The sequence below is a fragment of the Pinus tabuliformis genome, chromosome 3_2 (assembly GCF_031772625.1).
Source record: "Pinus tabuliformis cultivar Carrire ecotype Pingquan chromosome 3_2, CPIR1, whole genome shotgun sequence".
Taxonomy (NCBI): Eukaryota; Viridiplantae; Streptophyta; class Pinopsida; order Pinales; family Pinaceae; genus Pinus; species Pinus tabuliformis.
The window spans coordinates 855,839,092-855,862,610 of NC_142302.1; the positions used below are offsets into that span (position 1 = coordinate 855,839,092).

General features: G+C 33.0%; 1 protein-coding gene across 1 annotated transcript; it reads right to left on the reverse strand.

Moving 5' to 3' along the window:
• Positions 1-3,996: 3,996 nt before the first annotated feature.
• Positions 3,997-6,398, reverse strand: LOC149183363 (WRKY transcription factor 71-like). Its single transcript, XM_089418709.1, has 3 exons — positions 6,055-6,398; positions 4,415-4,561; positions 3,997-4,325 (listed from the first exon to the last, which is right to left on the reverse strand). Exons 1-3 carry the CDS (start codon positions 6,396-6,398, stop codon positions 4,166-4,168), a joined length of 651 nt encoding a protein of 216 aa, XP_089274835.1. The 3' UTR covers positions 3,997-4,165.
• Positions 6,399-23,519: the final 17,121 nt, after the last annotated feature.

Sequence of the window (23,519 nt, forward strand, 5' to 3'; positions counted from 1 at the left end):
CATCCATAAAATAAATTGTATTCTACATTAACACCCTGCATACTTATAACTATAAATAAAAATGGAACAACAATTTAAAAAAACCATCTCTTTGTAACTCTTTCTTTCTTTTTATATATATAAAAACAAGAAATTTAATGTTTCCTTACATTTATTAATATAATTCCATTATTGAAATGGGATTAAAACTAAGCATCCGTTAGCACAAAATACAACTGATTTAATCAATATTTTATTAATATGATTCCATTATTGAAATGGGATTAAAACTAAGCATCCGTTAGCACGAAATACAACTGATTTAATCAATATTTTGGATTCCAGCACAATTAAATAGATCGAGAGATTAAAGAAAATCATGATGAACCTATAGACGATACCTATTTACGCTTGTTTATGCTGGTATTTTCCATGATTTTTTTGAAGTTTTATACAAGGCGTGAAAGAAAAATATTTTTTTTATGTGTGATAAGGTAGTGAAACCGAAATAAAAAAAATGAAGTTTTTAAAGAAAATAAACCCTAAAATCTTACTATGTGTCCATATGTACATAAAGTTTTATTATATTATATTATATTTTTTTATTTTTTATATTACATATTCATATATAAGTACATTAAACTGTAAAATACGCATTCCATGATCGTAATTTGTAAATCAAAATTAGTTTTCTATATTGTTGTTACAATACGAGAAAAGTTTAGAAAACAAATATAGATGTGTTTCGTAATAAAACATACCTTTAAATCAAAATTATATTAAATTACTAGAAACAAATATATACAATGTATAAAATATTACTGGATAAAATATACATTCCTAAATTTTAGATGAAAAAAAATTGAAAATGTATGTAAATATATATAATTTAATAAATATAAAAATAAGATATTTAGATAAAATTCAAATAGAAATAAGAGTTCGAAGAGTTCCTTATAAAAATGATTAATATAGATGACGTCAATATCCTTCTTGCTTGTACTTATTGCTGGTCCTCGCTAAGATGAGATCAAACTAACAAGAGGGAAAAATAAGTAGGTTGTGTCATGACCAGAAGGGAAATAAAAAAATGTGTTTATGATTATCTCTAACCGTGCACAGATGTAATTATGATTTTATTTATTTTTATATAAAAAATTATTGTGATTTTAAAATATAACGATTTTTTTTAATTTAAAAAATAAATAAATATAAAATAGTATTTTTAATTTGAATACAAAATGTACAACGACAATAATTTTATATATTCGAATAAAAGTTATAAATTCAAATAAAACCTATTTGAGTGATGTTAGTTGCCTATATCAGATATTTAAAAGAAAATCATTTTAAAAACAATTAAATGTCTTTCATTATAATCATAAAGAGTTATTTTAATATATTTTTAAATGTTTTTAATTAGTAATACATATATGTATGTTAATTTTTAATTAATTAAAAAAATAAAATATTTATATATAAGAATATTATTTATAATATATAATATTGATAAGCATATCATTATTTTGAATTTCATCGTGTAACAAAATAAGATGGCAGACCTAACTTTTCTTGTCACTTATTTTAACAATTGAACCTTGAAAAGTATGAACTAGCACTCACATTTGAACAAGAGCTATAATGAAGTTACTCTCTTAGTTTAAATATAGTTACATTTGAGTAAAAAACAATAGACATATAACTTTATATTAATAAAAGATACAATTATAATGGCAAGATATTTGATGATTTCATTGTATTTGTGGAATTTTTTTTACAAACTTTGAAGCTTATTGTTCATTTTAATTTATTATTTGTATAGATTTGTATGGAAAATCTATATTTTTTTGCCAAACCCCATCCATGCATGTGAATGGAAGCTTATGCATGGATGGTGAGGAACTTTATAACAATCACGCTAGGTTACTAATGTTGAATGGTGTTGTAAATAAAGTGAAGCAAAACTTACATATATAAAAAAAAAAAAAAAAAAAAAAAAAACAAAAAGCATATAACATATACAAATATTTTTAAATCCAATAATATATATTCATTCTATAAGGAATTTATTATTATAATTTTAAATTCAACAATAAATTATATTACAATGTTCGGAACCTATTTAACATTTATTGTAGTATTATCACATATATGTCTATTGATATGTTCTAGTATTATCATAAATAAAAATATATCAAAATATAAGGCAAAAACATAAACAATAATGGATAGGTGAAGATGTCGTGAAGGTGCCATGTTGTGTAAGTAGAGAATGAAGAAAAAGAGTCATCCTGGCAACAAATGAAAACTACCTAGACATTTGTCTATCATTAGAAATATTTTAAAATATAAAATAAAAAACAACTAAATTTAGGTTTAGATCCTGACCTCATTCATTTATTTTTGAGCTTACTAAGTTTAATATCATTCTTTCGTATTACTTAGCACAACAACTACGGAAAATATTCAATATGTATACTAAAAAGTAATATAAATAAATTATCTTTAAATTTAAAAATGAGAATTTAAAATACAATGAACCACCATTAAAAAGAAAAATTAACAAATGAGAATCATTATAATACAATAAATTGACACAAATTCATCTTTATTGTAAATAGATAAAGTTCTAAGTTACGATGGACCTATGCTACTTGTAAGCCTTTCCAATGCACAAACATGTTTAAGTTACAATCAAATTAATTTTTAATGTGTTCTAGCAAAAAAAATCATCTCCTTACTATTATATTAATTCGGTATAATTTTAATGATTCATTATTTGAAAGTAATTAGATTATAACATGCTTATAAGGTCTTTCATTTTACATAGTTTTAATGGTTGCAATATAGATTGGGCACATTCTTCTTCCATATCAAAATTATCCAAAGACATGATCTTAGACCATCTTAGACCATATTGAGTATGTCTAATTCTCATAAGGTTAGAAGGATATAAGTGGTGAGGGTGCGTGGCTTAATCATTGCTAAGTCATTAAATTGTATTATGCTATTTAATGAAGATTGTGTTTTGATATGAGAGTTAATATCATGAAATGATAAAATGAATTTAAAAATATAGAACTATCAATTTTGTTTATGTAATGAATCATTCCTCATTGAAAATTTAAAGATGAAGAAAAATCACAATAAAATTTTGGTAAGGAAATAAAGTTTTATAAAAATAAATTGATTATAAAAGACACCATCTAAAAAATTGTATATATTAAAAACATACCTATAATTTACTAATTTAAATAATATTTTTTTTTTTAAATTAATAATAATAAAATCTATTATAATTGAAATGTTAATCAGTAATGAGAATACCATTGTTCTTATTTGTAAACATACCATTATGTATAAGTTAAAAAAAAATTAAAATTATTTTTATAAAATGATCCACTATTATTTAATGGGAAAATGTGCCCTCTGAAATGATTTGCTAACAAAACCCAAAATGATAATCTTCCACTTTACCAAATATATTTATGCTTTCCACTACTAATATGTAAAATTATATTTTATTAAATGATCCATTATTATTCAAGGGAAAAATGTGCCCTCTAAAATGATTTGCTAACAGCACGTAAAATGGTAAGCTTCCACTTTACCAAATATATTTATGTCTTCCACCACTAGCATGTAAAAATATAAACATACAATACATTGGGGGTATTCTGCCACTAAGTCTTTTTTTTCTTTTATCATACTAACCCTTTTAATTAATTAATAAAATGAAAAATATTTGTTTGATTTTGGTAGACAAACAGCATGGTCAACGCAATCTGTGATATCCGGCCAGCGACCTAGATAATAAATTTTAAAAACCCAAAAGTGTGTTATTGGTACTGCATCATAGATAATAAATTTTAAAAACCCATAAGACGGTTATTGGTACTCCATAATGGTTTTAGGGAAAAAACGAAGATATGACTGCATACATTTTTTATTTTGAAAACCAAAGCAAATTTACATCAATATTCGGTGTAATGACTGCGATGGATTAAAGCCCTGCGATTGTCTTCGTTCGTAAACTTCTCAGAAAGCCTCAGAGTGTTAAATTATAGTCCGGACACCTATTTATCGATATAGCTCAAAGAAGTCCCGAACATGGGTAGGATCATAGTTGCAGACTGCACAGGAAAGCCATATTGCCGCGCTATTTCTCTGGCGTGGCAGCCGAAGCTTAATGATGTGGTTCATGGCTTCCAATATAATAGATTACAGTTGGGCTTTCGTGATTATGTTTCCCCATGTAAGTAGTTATGACTATTCCGTTATCGTGGGTGTCACGTTCCACCGTTTTCTTCACATCACAGTCGCTATGGGAGCATCTGTAATAGTTCCTGCAAACAAACAATCCAGCACATAGTCCGATTAACGGAACAAAGGAATTCTAGTAACAGAAGCACCTCGGGTTTAATAATATAACAACCTCGGATTGGGGCTGTTCTTCAAAAATTTCCTCCCGTACTTTCGCCACTTATAGCCGTCTTGCAGAATGTCAGTTTCAGATCTCGTCAGAAATGCATATTTCATAGCTCCATCTGCCTTTCTCTTCCTGCTGCTCTTCTTAGAGTTTCTGTTCAAAATATATAAATTACCATTCACGAGAGAAACCAGATGCTCTTATCACATCTTGTAAAAAAATAATACATATTGTAAAAAATTCATACATCAGGGTTCTTATCACATATTGTAAAAAAAAATTATACATCAGGGCTCTCTTATAACATATTGTAAAAAATTCATATATCAAGGCTTTTATCACATATTGTAAAAAAATCATACATATCGTAAAAAATTCATTGATGTTCTTAAGATTTCCATCTCAAGTTCTTAATTTTTCTATAAGTTTAATAAATATCGAGCAATGTTAAAATGAATATCGAGAAATGTTAAAATGAATAGTTATATGGAAAATTTTATTTTAAAATTTAGAATTTTTGGCTATGACTCTCTACGAAACAAATAATAAAATAAAATGTTTGATGATATAATTTTATACTATAAAATATGGCCAATTTTATAAAAAAATCATATATCAAGGCACAGATCTTTTTAGAGATTTCCATCTCAAATTCTTATTCTTTCTGTAAGCTTAATAGATATATAGAAGGGTTAAGAGATTCGATCTCAAAAGTAATCATTCGAAAGTCATCATCGACCACGTTCAGTCAAACACATTATAAAAAATATCAATCTTACTGGATGGCTGAACAGAATAGAGGCTTTATGGAGTAGCAGGAGGGACTACACAATTACACATATTGACAGGGAAAAAAACAAAAGGGAAGATGCTTTATCCAAAATGGGTCTATCTTCTCCCCAAGGTGTTTGGAGGATGCAAATCACGGTGGACAATATCTCCTACCAGATCCAACACTTTTGCTTACCAGGTACATAATTTTCTTTCTAATGATGAATATCTTGTATGTATCTTTCTCCCACTTTTTGCCTTTCCATTGTGAAGGAATTCTCATATATTTGTCACAGGGATCAATTTTCTCACTTTCCGTTGTTCTTATATACTTTTTCCTTCACATGTTCCATATGTAGCTGAACAGGTTATCTTTTTATGTCCTACCACTTTGTGTGGCATTGTACCACATTTCTGCCATAGCTGCTGGTTTTTTATCGTTTTTCTCATATATATGCATTGGCTGTATAATCTTATTTGATGAATATAATACAAATATATAGTTTTTTTTAGTGCTGAAAAAAAAAAGATGAATAGTTACAAGGCAAAATTTTAAAGATGAAATTTTATATTAAAATTCAGAAATTTTGATAAATTTTATTGAACAAATAATAAAATGTTTGATAATATTTTCTAAAAATAAAAATTTCTAGGTTTCTAATTATTTTATATAAGTAAAATGATTTTATACTATAAAGACTAATTGTTTTCTTAATATGAAAATTGGCCAATATTTTTTTACGACATATGGATATGAAAAATTGCCCCTAAAATTTTCCAGGAAATTATTTCATATTTCCCCTAAAATTTTCCATGAAATTATATAATAAGGATAAATTATTTGCTAAGAACCCGCCAAACTAACCAACACTTACATTGTCTCGGAAGGCTCATAGGTTTGGGTCACAGTAGAATTGAGATCCAAATTATTCTCCTGGATACATGGTAGAGCGCTGGGGAAAGGGCGTGCATAATCACGTTCGAGACCTGCGCCGGATTTGACAGTGTTAAACTTGTATGACTGATCACCCGCATCCTGACTTTGGCATGAATTGACGAATTCTTGCTCGAAAACAAGAAAGTCCGAAATTTCAAAAGCTTCGGCACCTTCATTCGCGTGCCGCGAACAGTTTGCCTCCTGCAGCGGCTGGGTTTCTCCCTTGCCGAAATCCTTATTTGCGGCATGGAAATGGCCCATTGTTGGATCAAAACTAGCCATTGCAAATAATCCACGAGTCTCCCTGAAGCTCTCAAACACTTTTGAAGCGAATTGGAGGAGTGGGACACTGGCGTATTGCGCCCCCTGCAGCGTCCAGGAAATGACAAAGAGAAATAAATTAATTCGAGTCGTCTTGACTTTCGATTATTTGACAGCTGCGGAGTCGGCTCCGCGTTTCAGTGACGTTTTCTAGCATGTAATGATGCGATTACGTGATTGGAGTATCCTAATTGAAGAGTCTCGCTTGGGATAAAAGAGAGTAACTTGGCCAGACAAATTTTATCCTCATTAATGATGCGAACAGTTCTAGTATAAATAATATTTTATTGCGATTTATTTATTTTAAAGTTATGTCCCTTATTTTTCCAATTTAAATTATTAGCTACAAATCGATTTCGTTTAGTGATTATCAATGAAGCATATAATATAATATTCGACTTTAAAAAAATCAATTTTATTAAAATAATTAGTTTTTTAAACATTTGACTGAGATTTTATTTGTGTTTGCAATATTCCTTCATGATCTTTAAATTTTTGTCCAGATATTTTTTATTTTTAATTTTTTTTAAGGAAAACTATCCGAAAATAAAATTATTGAAAATAATTTATAATGAATAATATAGTTGTCATCAATTACATTTCACTATAATTAAAACAATTTTTTGCATAAAAATGATAGGAATACGATGTAAATAAATATTCTTACCGTGAGTTACTTCGTATTATTATTTATATTGTTTTGAACTCTTATGTAAGAGTAAAATTCTAAATGTGTAGACTTACTAATGTTTAACATCATGGATCAGCTAGTTTTTTCCAAAGTAAGATTTATGATTCAATTTACCTATTAATCACTATTAATTTGGCATTGACCAATGTAAATTATATTTGTTTACCCAATTTCTTACTAGAACATAATTTCTAGCTTCAGTCATAAAGACTAAACTACCTTGCAACACTTACTTATGTGTATATAAAATAGCTTAAAATGTATTTAAATAAGTTTTCTAGGCTTGAGAGAAGATTCTTGGGCAAAAATCACATTGGGATGCTTTTGGACGCTTTTCAAACCAACCAGTGTGGTTCATCATCATGACAAGTTGAAGGAACAAATCTCACTTTGCAATTTAAGTAGTCAAAGCAGAACATCCAACACCTATATTTCTTGACCACATAACGACTATATTGACTAATGGCTAAATTTGACTGGGAAACGGTTAGTTTAGACTGGATTAGGGGCATAACCTTTATTTAATTAAATAAGTTAATTCGGTTAGTTATATCCTTATTAAAATATAAGTTAAAGGGACTATTTCATAAACTTATATTTATAAACATATATTAAAATAAATAAATTATAAAATAAATTAATTTTAAATTAATAGTTATTTATAAAAGTTATTAAATATAAAAATATTAGAGAAAGAATATTTTAATATTTAAAATTGATTAATAGTTTATTTAAGGGTTAAAATTAGCATATTATCACAGATTATTTTCAAGATTTTCTCCAAAGAATCTTCTCTCGAATCCCTCCATAGAAGAGCCACTGTAACTAAGGTTCATCATTTTGAATGGACACGCTTGCAGGTTTCAAAGCTGAGGTCAGATCTGGAATTTCTTAAAGGGTGTAGAGATTCCACTGCTATTCCAGCTTTTTCTTGGATTAATCATCACCTCCACACTCCTCAGAACCATCAAATCTTCCTGAAGGTCATGTTAGCATTACTGAGGTCTGAGATTAGCAGAGTTCAAAAAAACCTAGATCTGCTCTCTAGGAACCTGCTTGCTTGGCATTTGGAACTTTCGGGCTTGTTTTTAGCCTCCCTCTGGGCGAGAGTTGATGCTTGTTTAGCTCTAAAATTCCTGCGCATGGAAGATCGATGGAGGTAGAAACTTACTTCTAAGTTTTAGAGGTTGGCTCAAAAATCTACCTCTTTTTGCGACCCGGTCTCTTCAGTGGATAATATCTCCCATGGGTGACTTTCTGCTAATCAAACGTCTGTGCTTCGGAACTAGGTTTTTCATATTTCTGGCCAAGCTAACTCGACCATGGATCCTTATGTATCAGATGAAGTAGCCTGCTCCCATCCGATCCCTGTAGCGAGGTCCAGCAACGGTGTTGTTCCTTTTGTCAACGGCTCTACTCTTACACCATCTAGCTCGGCCGATCCTTATACCTACGACGTTCATATTGCTAGGTCTAGCTTGACTGATCCTTTGGCTCATACACTATCCAATCATCCCTCTTTCGAGCCCGGTTGCCCAAGCTCTATATATTTCGTGAGCTCTAATCCACAGGTCCCCATCGCTGAGTCTAACACCCAGGTAATCCACGACTCAGCTCTTCTTACCAGCTCAATAAATTCCGTGAGCTCTGATCTGCAGGTCGCCATCGCTGAGTCTAACACCAAGGTATTACATGACTCAGCCCTTCTTAATAATAAGCCGGCCTTTCCTGAACCTGATCCGGATTCCTGCGGTCTTTATCGTGTTTCTTTTAATGGTTTCTACGTAGGTACGTTGGGCTCTTCCATCAACCTCAAGGGAGATTTCGTAGATTATAACAAATCTAATAATAGTCGGAATGATAATTCTTTTAGGTTAAAGAAGAAAGTAGGTGAGGCTAAGGATATTAATAATAATAATAATAATTTCTATGCTAATAATAAGAATAATGATACTATAGAGTTCAAGCTTTTGTGATCCATATCAAGTTTGTGAGAGATTTTGTGGCGAACATCACATGGGATACCATTTGTCGACGCGTTTCGAACCAACTAGTGTGGTTCATCGTTAGGACAAGTTGAAGAAACAGATCCAGCTTAGCAAGTTAAATAGTCTGAGCAGAGCCTCCAACGGCTAACTTGACCAACGGCTAGTTTGACTCTAGGACCAGGGTCAAAATTATTTTATAAATTTAATCAGTAATATTTAGGACCAATCCCTTAAAAATATAAAAATATTTTTAATGGGTATTTAGTTCAAAAAATATTATTAAAATTATAAGTTAAATAGTATTTAAAAGGAAATTTAGTTAGATAAAGGACCTTATAATATATGAATAAATTAAATGTCTAAATACAAATATATAAAGTAAAAAGTTAATTAATAATTAAATGGAAAATTAGTTACATAAAGGACCTTATAATAAAATAAAGTAAAATCATAAGGATGCTAGGTTAGTTAGAATTTTTTTTTTTTTTTTTTTCTAGTTAAGACTAACGTAAGTACCCACGGGGGATTTGAACCAGTGACCTATCGCAAGGAGTGCCTTAACAACGCACCCATTCACCGTCAATCCAAAGCCCCGTGGGCTAGTTAGAAAATTAGTTAAAAATATAAGTTGATTAGAATTTAAATGGAAAATTAGTTATATAAGGGACCTTATAATAAATTATATGCAGGGAAATAATTTATTATAAGGTCCCTTATATAACTAATCTTCCATTTAAATTCTAATCAACTTATATTTTTAACTAATTTTCTAACTAACCTAGCATCCTTATGATTTTACTTTATTTTATTATAAGGTCCTTTATGTAACTAATTTTCCATTTAATTATTAATTAACTTTTTACTTTATATATTTGTATTTAGGCATTTAATTTATTCATATATTATAAGGTCCTTTATCTAACTAAATTTCCTTTTAAATACTATTTAACTTATAATTTTAATAATATTTTTTGAACTAAATACCCATTAAAAATATTTTTATATTTTTAAGGGATTGGTCCTAAATATTACTGATTAAATTTATAAAATAATTTTGACCCTGGTCCTAGAGTCAAACTAGTCGTTGGTCAAGTTAGCCGTTGGAGGCTCTGCTCAGACTATTTAACTTGCTAAGCTGGATCTGTTTCTTCAACTTGTCCTCACGATGAACCACACTAGTTGGTTCGAAACGCGTCGACAAATGGTATCCCATGTGATGTTCGCCGAAAAATCTCTCACAAATAATGATACTATTAAAAATAATAATATTAATATTGTTAATAATAATAATAATAATAATAATAATAATAATAATGAGGGGGCAAATAATTATAGTTCTATGAATAGTAAGATAATTAATAATAATAATAATAATAAGTTAACGGTTCTTGACATGCATATAAACCATAATTCTAAGTTTAAGAAGAGTCATAGTATAAATGATATTAATCCTCCCCCACCATCTCATATTAATAATAAGGTTATCAATGTATCTAGTTTCTCTTTTCCCCCTTTTGTTTTTAAGGTTTTAGACAAAGGTTTAAACTTTGCCTTGGCCCCTAAGAAGATCCCTGTGGATGACATTATTTGTGACATAGAATTTGGGATTCATGGTTTACCTGATAGTATTAAAAAAACTATTAGGCAGGATTGTGCTGGTTTCCTAAGGAAGGCTAAGCCCCCTAAGAGCAACCTTAGTAGGGATGAATTTGAAGCCCTAAGATCCTTAAATTAGAACAAAGATATTGTTGTTCTAAAATTTGACAAAGGTGGGGCTGTTGTCATTCTTAATAAGGAAGACTACCACAATAAGATGTTGGACTTCATAATAGTGGAAGCTATGAGAAGCTTCCCAAAAACCCATTAAAGAAGATTTCCAGGAATGTCGCCCTTGCCATTAAATCCAGTAACTCAGTGAGTCCCCTACACCATAAACTCATTGAGAGCAATCCTATCTCACCTAGAATCTATGGGCTCCCTAAAATTCATAAAGAAGGAGCTCCCCTTAGGCCCATAGTCAACACCATTGGAAGTCCTACCTATCTTCCTGCTAAGCTCCTTGCCTTAAAGCTTAAATCCTTAGTTGGTTGCACAGAGTCCTTCGTTAAAGACTCGGCTTCCTTTATTGCGGAGCTCAAGGACATTAAGCTGGACTCTGGAGACATTCTTGTCAGTTTTGATGTTGTTTCCCTGTACTCTTGCATCCCTATAAATGAGGCCATGGAAGTGATCAACCGTTTAATAGATCTTGATATCGCTCGGTTAGTTGAGATCTGCCTCACTTTGGCCTTTTTTAGTTTTGAAGGTGAGTTCTTTGAGCAAACCTATGGGGTTGCCATGGGCTCACCCCTATCCCCTGTTGTTGCAAATATTTTTATGGAGGATTTTGAATCCAAGGCTCTAAACTCAGCCCGCCTCCTGCCTAAGCTTTGGAAAAGATATGTAGATGACACTAATGTCATCTGGTCTCACAGCCAAGAGGAGTTAGATCTCTTCTTTGATCATCTCAATAGTCAATCGTCGGCCATTAAGTTCACAAAGGAACAAGAATTCGATGGTTACCTCCCTTTCCTTGATATTCTTATTTCTAAGAATAGTTATGGTTCCCTCTCCCAGTGAGTGTTTCGTAAGAAAACTCATACAGAGCAGTATCTTCATGCTAGATCCCACCATTTCCCAACTCAGAAGTTGGGGGTTCTCAACACCCTTGCTACTTGTGCCTTAAGGATCTCTGATGAAAAGAGCTTCAAGGAGGAGAAATCCCATCTCCTTAATGTCTTTGTTGAAAACGGTTATAGTAGATACATGGGATAGAAGGCTTTCCTCAAAGCAGCCAAGAATTCGTTAACTAGAAGAGAACCGAAGGAACGGATTCCAGGTGTCCATCTTCTGTTTGTTCAGGGGACCACTGATAGGATTGCGAGGATTCTTAAGAAACATAATGTCCCCTCGACCTTTAGACCACTTAACATCATTCGTAAGTCCCTCAAAATAGTGAAGGATCTTATCAACCCTAAGGACATGAAAGGGATATATATTATTCCTTGTTCTTGTGGGACCCACTATATTGGTGAAACTGGTCGCTCCATTAATCAAAGGATTAGTGAGCACGCAGCTAACCTTAAGCATAGGAGAACCAAGTCTTCTCTTTTAGTAGAACATGTGGAGAAAACCAATCATCATGTCTGTATCGAGGATGCTGGTGTTATTGCTAGAGTTTCACAATTCCATCACCGGAAATTTAGGGAAGCCCTTGAGATTGAAGAAAGGCTGAACAATCTCAATAGAGAGGATGGTTGGAAGATCAGTAGTTGCTGGATCCCAACCCTCTCCTCCTAGTCGTTTTCTTCCATTCTTCCCCTCCCTGGGTATATCTTGATCTTCTTGTCTTTTAAGTAATCTTCCGCTTGTTTCCCGTATCCTGTGGCCTTTGTTCTTTGAGGTGTGGTTGATATAGTTTGAGTTATTTTAATAGCACTTAATTTATGCTATTAGTTTTATTCTAATAATTTTAATTAACAAAAGAAAAATAATCTTGAAATTAATCTATGATAATATGCTAATTTTAACACTTAAATAAACTATTAATTAATTTTAAATATTAAAATATTCTTTCTCTAATATTTATATATTTAATAACTTTTATAACTAACTATTAATTACTCTAATATTTATATATATAATAACTTTTATAACTAACTATTAATTTAAATTAATTTATTTTATAATTTATTTATTTTATAATTTATTTATTTTATAATTTATTTATTTTAATACATATTTATAATTATAAGTTTATAAAATTGTCTCTTTACTTTTATTTTAATAAGAATATAACCAACCGAATTAAATTATTTAATTAAATAAAGGTTATGCCCCTAATCCAGTCGAAAATAACCATTTCCCAGTCAAATTTAGCCGTTAGTCAATATAGCCATTATCTGGTGAACAAAAATAGTCGTTGGATGTTTTTCTCTTACTATTTAAATTGCAAAGCGAGATCTGTTCCTTCAACTTGTCCTAACAATGAACCACACTGGTTGGTTCAAAACGCATCGACAAGAGCATCCTAATGTGATTTTCGCTGAAGAATCTTCTTTCAAAGTTTTTTAGGTATTACTTATCATTTTAAGGTGATAAAATTTTATCAAAAAAGCTACGCGGAAGATTTAATCCATATACCTTTAAATTTTGGACCCACATGGGCTTTATAGTTTAATTTAAAAGAGATTTTGTGGCATCATACGAAAAAAAATTACATAAAATTTAATAATAAAAGATAATATCCATTTAATAAAAAGAGTAATAAAAGTATTAATTTGAGTACGTTTAATTTGTTAAATTGTATTTTTATGTTAAATTAAAATTATAAACAATTTTCCCATAAAAATAGCATAATTTGCATATGACAGTGAGTTAGATTTAAATAAGTTTACAAACAAATTTCTCAATAAAAATAATCATAATTTGCATATCACACTAAAATATATTTAAATAATAATAATTCATATTCTTAACCATTAAGATATAATCAACAACTATATAAAAAATTATAAAATGTAAACAAAAAAATATACAATACAAATCCAGAATATTTGTGTATAGAAATCTAAATATATTTAAAATATAAATTATAGTCCCAAATTAAAATCTATTTTACCATATAAATTAAAATAGTGCTTCATATATGTTTTCTACAGTTGAGCACTGAATATTCTGCAATCGATGAAATACACCTATGGTTTGACGACCTGCAAAACCATGACAATCCTCAAGGTGCAACTTGCAAACAAACGACTGCAGATTGACAAAGGAGACATGCAAGCCTCAGTGGGAGGGGGGAGTGTTAAGAAACCAGCTCACAAAAAGATAGAAAAGAAAGATAAACGCTTTAGAATTCAGCCTCTTTGAGGGGGAACCTCCTTTACATTACACAGATGAACAATTCTTGGATGATTCAAATGACAAAACCTCCTTTCTATATATAGGAGTCTAAGGGATCTCAATTTAACCAAGCCGACCTAACAATAATAATATAAAGGCACAAAAATAACAATAGAGGGATTATGTGGGGCACAGTAATAACAATATGGGGACAATAGGGGCACAACAATTTTAATAAGAGATACAACTACAATAGTAATGGGGGAATCACTAGTATTATAGGGACCCAACATCCCCCTTTCCCTTAAAAAACTATTCTCCTCAATGCTTGAGTAGTTCTGGATGCTTCTATATAAAATTCTCATCCTCCCATGTGGAATCTTCCGTGGATAAGTTCTTCCACTTGATGAGATACTCCGAAATTGATTGATTTTGTAGCTGTCGAGTTCTTGTTTCTATAACTGCTTTTGGTTCCAATATAATTTGTCCTTCCTTGTCAAGTTCTGGCAATATTGCTTGAACTGGGAGCTTGTCGCCTATAACCTTCTTTAAACATGAAACATGGAAAACTGGGTGTACTCAAGAAGATACAAGAAGATCCAATTTGTATGCCATAGTACCAATCTTTTGCAACACCTTGTACGGACCATAATACTTTGGTGATAATTTATTATCCTTCTTAGCTTGCTTGAGGGACATTTTTTTATATGGTTGTAGCTATAGGAATACCTAGTTGCCTAAATCAAAACTTCTTTTGTTGCAATGTTGATATGCCTGTTGTTTCATTCTATTCTGAGCCAACACGAGGTTATCCTTTAATAGTTGGAGAACTTGTTGTTGATGCTTGATGTGATGTTCCACTGCTTGAACCATAGAATTTTCTTTTAAATATGATGTGATGGATGGTGGCTGATATCCGTAAAGTGCCATGAATGGGGTCATTATTGCTGTAGTATGGAAAGAAGTGTTATACCACCATTCAGCGAGAAGCAACCATTTGACCAAAATCTCTGTTTATCAGATACAAAGCAATGAAGATATCCTTCCAAACATTTGTTTACTATCTCAATTTGCCCATCAGATTGAGGATGATAAGATGAGCTATGAGATAACTGAGTACCAAGACAAGAAAATAATTCTTTCCAAATATTTCCAGTGAAAATGGGATCTTTGTCACTTACAATAATCTTTGAGCTTCCATGTAGCTTTTGAATTGTTTCCATAAATGCAGTAGAAACTATACTGGCTTTAAATGGATGTGATAATGCACAAAAGTGAGCATACTCCGTAAATTTGTCAACTACCACCATGCTGACACTCTTTCCTTCGGACTTGGGTAAACCTCTGATAAAATCCATTGAAACCTCCTCCCAACGTTGGCTTGGAATGGATAAAGGTTGTAATAGATGTGGGGTCTTAATTGTTTCAACTTTATTTTGTTGGAAAACCAAACATTCCGCCACAAACTTATGAATATCCGATTTAAGGCCAACCCAAAAAATTTCCTTCTTAACCTTGTGGTAAGATTTTAAAATCCTAAGTGCCCTCCTAAGGGAGAAGTGTGCAATTCTGTAAGAACCATTTGTTTGAGTAGGGAATTCTTACGGAGGTATAAGTGATCTTTGTACCATAACGAATCATTTTTCTAGCTAAATGTATCAGATGTACTGGAATCTTGTTGTAACTTTCGAATAAGTGCCCACACTTATTCGTCATTCTTCCATTCCTCCCTTAATTTGTTTATCCAATACGGTTGGATAATAGAAATGGCGCACAACAATGCTTCCACATCCTCATCCTTTCTCAAGACTACATCTGCCACAACATTTTGCTTCCCCTTTTGTAGATGATTTCAACGTCATAACCCAACATCTTTGTGACCCATTTTTGTTGCTCTTTAGAGGATAATATTTGTTCTAGAAAGTATTTAAGGCTATCATGATCCCTTTTTACCTTGAGGTGTCTTCCCATTAGGTAGGGTCGCCATTTCATAAGTGCATGTAGTATTGCCAACATTTCCTTCTCATTAATAGCTTTGTGTAAATACTTTCCCTTGATTGGACGACTTTCGAAAGCAATGGGTCTTTCATCTTGCATTAAAATAGCACCAATTCCATTTCCTGAAGCATCACATTCCACAATAAAGGTTTTTGTGAAGTCTGGTGTAGCTAAGACCGGTGCTTGGCACATTGCCTCTTTAAGATGTTCGAAAACCTTTGTTGCTTTTGGAGTCCATGAAAATGCATCTTTCTTCAATAATGTTGTTAGAGGTGCTGTTATTCTCCCATAATTCTTAACAAACTTGCAATAATACCCTATCAACCTAAGAAATCATCGCAGATGCTTTATTGATGTGGGGATATTCCATTCCTTAATGGCTTTAATTTTGCTAGGGTCTACCTTAACACCTTCATGAGACACAATATCACCTAGATATTCCACCTCTTGTACTCCAAAGAAACATTTGGAGCTTTTTGCATATAATTTTTTCTCCTCCAATAGTTGTAGCACCCTGTCAACATGTTCAACATTATCCTTCCAAGACTTGCTGTAGATTACTATATCATCAAAAAATACTAACACAAATTTTATAAGGGTTTGAAAATGGAATTCATTAAATCTTGAAATGTAGAAGGTTCATTGGTAAGGCCAAAAGGCATGACAAAAAATTCATAATGACCCTTGTGAGTTCTAAATGTTTTTTTCGAAATGTCTTCAATCTTCTTTCTGATTTGATGATATCCTGAACGAAGATCCAACTTGGTGAAGTAAATTGATCCATGAAATTCATCCAATAATTCATCAATCACAGGAATGAAAAATTTATCTTTAATAGTGAGCTTTTTGAGCTCCCTACAATTCAGACACATGCACCATGATCCATCCTTCATGTGAACCAATACCAAAAGAGCAGAGAAAGAACTTTGACTAGGTTGAATTATAGCAGCCTCTAGCATTTCTGCAATCATACGTTCAATTTCACTCTTTTGGGCATAAGGATATATGTATGGCCTAATGTTTGGAGGAACACTTCCTAGAATCAAATGAATGGCATGATCTTGATCACGAATAGGTGGGAGACCTTTGGGAGTCTCAAATACCTCGGAATGATTGTCCAAGACATTTTGGAGATCTAGAGAAATAGGTGATTTCGATGTGGAAACATCTAGCAAACATAATTGTGCAATTACACCTCGTTGTTCCTTTTTTATAAGTGTTTTCATGTCATTAGAGCTGATTATCTTTCTCGGTTTCCCTGCAATACCCCTTTATTCCACTTCCTTTCCATCCGTAGAAAATTTCATGAAAAGTTCTTGAAAATTAAAAGCTATTATTGTACCCAAGGATTGTAGCCATTAGACTGCTAGTACAACATCAGCACCTCCCATTGGAATGGAAAGCATTGGGCTATTCAATACATATTCTCCCATGGATAGCTTGATATCTCCAGGGTTTTCAATGTTATTCCCTAAGTGCTATCAATAAAAGAAATATCCGGTGGTATAAAGTCCAAGTATAAAGCTCCTCTATTTATGGCACTTCCCAGAGAAATTTATGGTTCCTCCACATGCAACCATCACTTGAAACTCTGGTGCTAGATATAAGAAGCAATTCAATTCCTTGGCTATCTTACAATGAATAAATTTATGGGTACTTCCCGAATCAATCAACACTATTACCTTTTTCTTCTAGATATGTCCTTCTATCTTGATAGTTTGAGGAGTAGTAATTCTAGACAATGCATTACAAGATATGGTTGGATTCATTTCTTCTTTCTCTAGGGTTTTTACCTGGTGTATATCCTCTTCTTTTGGTGTTTCTTGTTCCTTTTCTTCCTCCTCTTCACAATCTATGTAAAATAATTTCTTCTCAGCACACTTATGACCTTTAGTGTATTTTCTATCACAACTATAACAAAGCCCTTTTGCTTTTTTTTGTTCCAATTGTTGGGGTGTCAACCTTCTAGGTTGTGGATAGTTGGGGGAAACAACACTTCCATCCTTAAAGTTGTGATTGGTAGGCTTCCTTGTTGCCATAATTTTGCTTTCCATTTTTCTTGCCAACCTGAACCTGAATGAACGTCATGTTGGATGTTATCCTTTAAAGTCTATGAACATATGAACATATCAATCCTATGCTCCTCTGGAATATTTTTTACCCATATATTCAATTTTTGGAAGTCCTCAATGTGCTCCCTCATTGAACCCTTTTGCTTGAGGTTTATAAATTATCTAAAAAAATTGTTTTTTTTCGTATTCTCATAATGTGCTGTCATATCTTCTGTAAAAATTTCCCAAGTCACAATTTGTTTATGAGAGAAAAGCTATTGATACCATACAAATTGGTTTGGTTCCAAATATAAAGTTGCAATGCGTACCTTTTGCGTGTTTTGTACATTATGGAGATCGAAAAATTGCTCCATCTATAGTATCCATGTTACGGGGTCTTTGCCATCAAACTTCCTCATATCGATCTTTGGAACATGGTGGGTCTTTGTTCCAATGTTAGAGTCTATGAAATCATGATCAACATTTATTTTTTTCTCATCATGAGTTTCCTCTAGAACATTTTTCGCCATTAAGAAGCCTTTCTTGTAGCAACTTTGTCAAAACATTCTTCAATCCTTCAATGTCTTTCTTCAAATATTCCATGTTGTCATTCTTCAAATCATGATTAACATTACTTTTGTTCTCATTATGAGTTTCCTCTCCTATCTTTTTTCCATTAGGAAGCCTTTCCAGTAATAATGTTTTCATACTATCCATCTTAGCTTCCATCTTAGCTTCCATGCCATCCATCTTAGCTTCCATCTTAGATTCCATGCTATCCATCATAGCTTCCATGTCATCCATATTAGCTTCCATGCTATCCATCTTAGTTTCCACACCATTCATCTTAGCTTCCACGCCATTCATCTTAGCCTCCATGCCATTCATGTTAGCTTTCACGCCCTTTATCCTAGATTCCACACCATTTATCTTAGCTTCTGTTAGCTTTTGTGAGAGTGACACTTGTTGCACTTGGTCTCCTAATTTTGATATATCATATAGCATTTCTTCCTCTTCTTCATGAGTCATGCTAGAGCTTTCAGGTTGTTTACTAGGTGTTTCCATTTTCTTTCCTCGGGGCATCAATTACTAATAATAATGCTTCACTTTTCCCTTTGAACTCCTTCAAACTAATTTTTCAAACCAAGCTTATGCAAATATTTAAAAAAATACACACCTTTTTCACTTTGTAGGCACTCGATATTGAAGCTGATTTATCTCTATAATTTCGGATCTTCTAGTTCTAAAATCACGACCTGCAGTAGCCCTCTGTGTCCTCTTTCCAATGCCACCAGTCTGATCGAATTTAGATTCTCCAAGAAATACTTATGCACAATCTCCCAAGATGACCTGATTATATACCTATTCAGAGGAGAAAACTTGTATGAAGTGCCACGTGTCACCGTTTTGGCCTTCGGGTCTAAAAAATATACACAGGAAACTACATTTCGTCCTCTTTTTGTAACTTCTTATGAAATTTCAATCTGATGCTCAAAACAAAAGTGATGATGATTTTCCCAACGTCACCTGTTTGGAATGTAATTCAGGAGTTTGCAAAAGACCAACTTCCTCAGATCATATCTCTACAAATATAGCGTGAAAAGCTCTGAGATTTGGACCCGCTGTTCAACTCAATTTCTTCGCAAATGGGTTTTTCTTGTGGCTTCTATAACATCGTAGAAAAAAGGTTATAGCAAAAATGCGATGATGACCTATTTGGGGCAGCGAAACCCTAGAATCCAAAGCTCTGATACCAAATGTTAAGAAACCAGCTCACAAAAAGATAGAAAAGAAAGATAAATGCCTTAGAATTAAGACTCTTCGAGGGGGCAACCTCCTTTACATTACACAAATGAACAATTCTTGGATGATTCAAATGACAAAACCTCCTTTCTATATATAGGAGTCTAAGGGATCACAATATAACCAAGCCGACCTAACAATAATAATATAAAGGCACGAAAATAACAATAGAGGGATTATGTGGGGCACAATAATAACAATATGGGGACAATAGGGGCACAACAATATTAATAAGGGATACAACTACAGTAGTAATGGGGGAATCACTAGTATTATAGGACCCAATAGGGAGGCAGAGAGATCCCCTCCTATCAAAATGTAACAACCGGCCAATCAAGCAGGAAAACCAGAAATCATCTAAGTTCCCCTGATGCCATCGGCCCTAACAATGGTCCTATCATTAGAGCTCGATAGAAAGCAAGAAGTAGAGGGTAGTGTTTTCCATGTGCAACAGAAAAACCTAAATTTGTAATACCTATGAACAAATCGAATAAATACCACAGGTATATGAAGGATCATGCGATGATATGAAAATTTGTCGGAGTCTGGCTAATGGAGAAAGACATGATAAAGTGGATCCAGTAGGAATGACAACCAAAAGGCTACGTAGAACTGAAGTTGGAGCCAGAGGATTTTTCACGGTAACTTTCTCAAACATGTAGGATAAGGAAAGGGTCTTTAAAAATGGTCCATATTTTCACCACAATGTAGGGTTATTTATGAGATAATAGGAGGAATGCTATAACCTAGATAAGGAGGAATTTTTAGCAGCCCCTATTTGGGTCTGAATCTTTGGCCTCCCAAAGGATTTCTGGGCCCCAAAAGTATTGGAAGGCATAGGTAATCCAATAGGCAGATTTGTAAATTTAGAAGAATCCACACATAGGGGACGATACACCTCTTATGATCAGATCTATGTTTATATGAATATTTTGGAGCCCATCCATGAATCAGTATGACTGGAATATTAGGAAGTAATATGTTAGCAGACCTTGGATTATGAGCACATCCCATTCTGTTGTTGTTGGTGTCATGAGTATGGCCACTTGTACAAAGCATTCCCGATGAACTAGGAAGACTGGGTGGAACTAAAGGAGCAACAGAAGAACCCCCCACAAGAGGCAAATGAGGGGTTCAACGATGTCATGCATAAGAAGAAGACCAGGAGAGTGAAGTAAAATCTAGGATGCCAGAAACAAAAGCAAAGGGAAAATAAGAATAGATATGAGGTGTTGCAAGAAGAAGAAGAAACAATAAACGAGATAGAAGAAATGGAGAATTAGGACAAAGAAAAGGAGAACAGTCATGGTAAATCAACCACCAGCACAAAGAGAAAAACTCAAGTAGATCTGACAGAAAAAGAAGAGGAGGAACAAGTAGATCTCACTACAATGGAAGTCAAAGCAGCCAAGGATGAGTTGAGCATAGAAGAAGAAGTGCTGAAAAGACTCTTGAATGAGTGGAGACACCTTGATGAAAGATTCATTACAAAGGATCAAAAGAAACTGTACAAAGAAACCTTCAAGAAATACATGGCTACCTAATGACAGAGAGAAGGAGACATAATAAAGCATATGGGCATGCAACAAGAAACTTCGAAGGAACAACACAACATAAGTAAAGGAGGGAAGAAAAGGGGGAGAAGAAATCTACATGAGTCAATTCAAATAATGGGAGAAATATTGGTAAACACAGGAAGGTTAGTATCGCTCTCAGCGTTATTCCAACAACTTAATAAAGTTAATCAATGATAATGATGTAATGAAACATAAGGGGCCTTAACAGCCAAGGATAACAGAGGTACTTACAAGATTGTATGAAAAAGGAAAAGTCTCAAATAGTTCTCCTACAGGAAATAAAGGTAACAGGAGAAAAAAATAGAGTAGATACTATGGAAAATGAAACCGAGATATGAAGTAGAGTGTTAGATGCAAAAGGAAGTGCAGGTGGAGTCGCTATATTACAAAACCCTGCGGAGGTAATGGTGGATTATTGGATAGGTATGCCGAGAATTTTGACTGGATGATTTTGTAACATAGGCACCAAAGAATTGATCACCACTTCAGTATTTTATGGGCCTCACACTCCTGGAGTGAAGGAAATCTTTATCCAAAGAATTAGGAAACTAAGCCAAATGCATGCAGAAAAACTATGGCTAATAGGAGGGGATTTCAATCTGATAACTTCAGTGGAAGAAAAAAAGGTGGGATAAGAAGGGAAGAACCAAAAATGGAGAAGTTTAGGGACATGCAAGAAGAGCTACATCTAGTATATATTCCGACCATCAATGGAACTCATACCTAGAACAACAATAGAGGAGGAACCCACCAAATAGCATCAAGGTTAGATAAGTTATTGGTAACATAAAATTTAATAAGTAGGGACATATACTATGAAGCGTCAATCTTGCCATGTATGGGATCTAACCACTAGCCAATTAGTCTGGAAGTAGACATGAAACAAGGGCATAATAAGAGGCCATTCTGGTTCGAAGCCTTCTGGCTTTGTGACCGTGCTTTCTTAGAAAAAATGAAGGAATGGTGGAGATCAAATATAGAACAAAGGAGGGATAAAATGCATACATTCTATCTATGCCTGAAATAACTCAAGGGAAAAATTAAGAAATGAAATAAAGAATAATTTGGAAATATTGATTAAGATTAGGAACCACTACAGGTTAGGATGCAATGAGTTCAGCAATAGATGATAACAAATCGCTGCTTGAAACCCCTACTGGAGGTAGAAGGAAATCTAGTGACTAGGATTGAGGAAAGTAGTAAGAAATAAGAGATATTGTGGAAACAAAAATTGAGAGTCCAGTGGCTCTAGGAGGGAGAAAGGAACACCAGATTCTTCCACAAAGTAATGATACAACATAGACATTACAACTGATTATTCTCATTACTAGACTAGGGAGGAAACTGGCTCATGCAAAATGATGAGATGGAAAATTTGTTGCTGAATCGCTTCCAAACCATAATGACAAAACCGAATCCTGACAAGTCAAAAGCAATAAATAGGATAACCAAGCATATCACTCAGTTGGTAAGTAGGGACTAGAACTTAGCACTACTGAAGGATATTGCCTTGGAATAAGAGGATGAGGTAGTCAAAGGACTAGAAAAGAATAAAGCACCAAGTTTGGATGGCTTCACTACAAAATTGTTTTAGGTAATATGGTCGATTATAGGAAAAGACATCCCAGAAGTAGTGGAAGAACCTAGAATAACAAAAAAGCTACATCCTGCCCTAACTCAACTTTTATAGATCTTACTCCAAAATCTGATCACTCTGAATAGCCCCGGGGTTTAGACCTATAGCATTATGCAATGTAATTTATAAAATCCTCTCAACTATAATGGTAAATAGGCTCAAATCGATCCTCCTAACATTGATCTCCCAAGAGAAAAATGGTTTTGTTAAATGAAGAAACATTTTCGATTGTATTGTTACTTTTCAAGAGATAATATACTCCCTTAAGAACCTCAAAGCCAAAGGAATGATGATCAGGCTACACTTGTCAGAAGCATACGACCGTATAAGTTGGACCTACTTTCAAATTATCCTAAAAGCCTTTGGCTTTGACCCCCGATGGATAAATTGGAACTCTTGTTCCATATTGACCGTTGTGTTCTCTATCCTACTAAATGGAGCACCATCTAAGGCT

Bases quoted from the DNA above. Each gene is read 5' to 3' on its own strand.
- LOC149183363 (XM_089418709.1), bottom strand. From the start codon at position 6,398: ATGGCTAGTTTTGATCCAACAATGGGCCATTTCCATGCCGCAAATAAG. The intron at 4,562-6,054 runs GTAAGTGTTGGT...TATTTTGAACAG, and splicing joins TATGAGCCTTCCGAGACAAT to AAACTCTAAGAAGAGCAGCA. The intron at 4,326-4,414 runs GTTGTTATATTA...GTTTGTTTGCAG, and splicing joins AAGAACAGCCCCAATCCGAG to GAACTATTACAGATGCTCCC.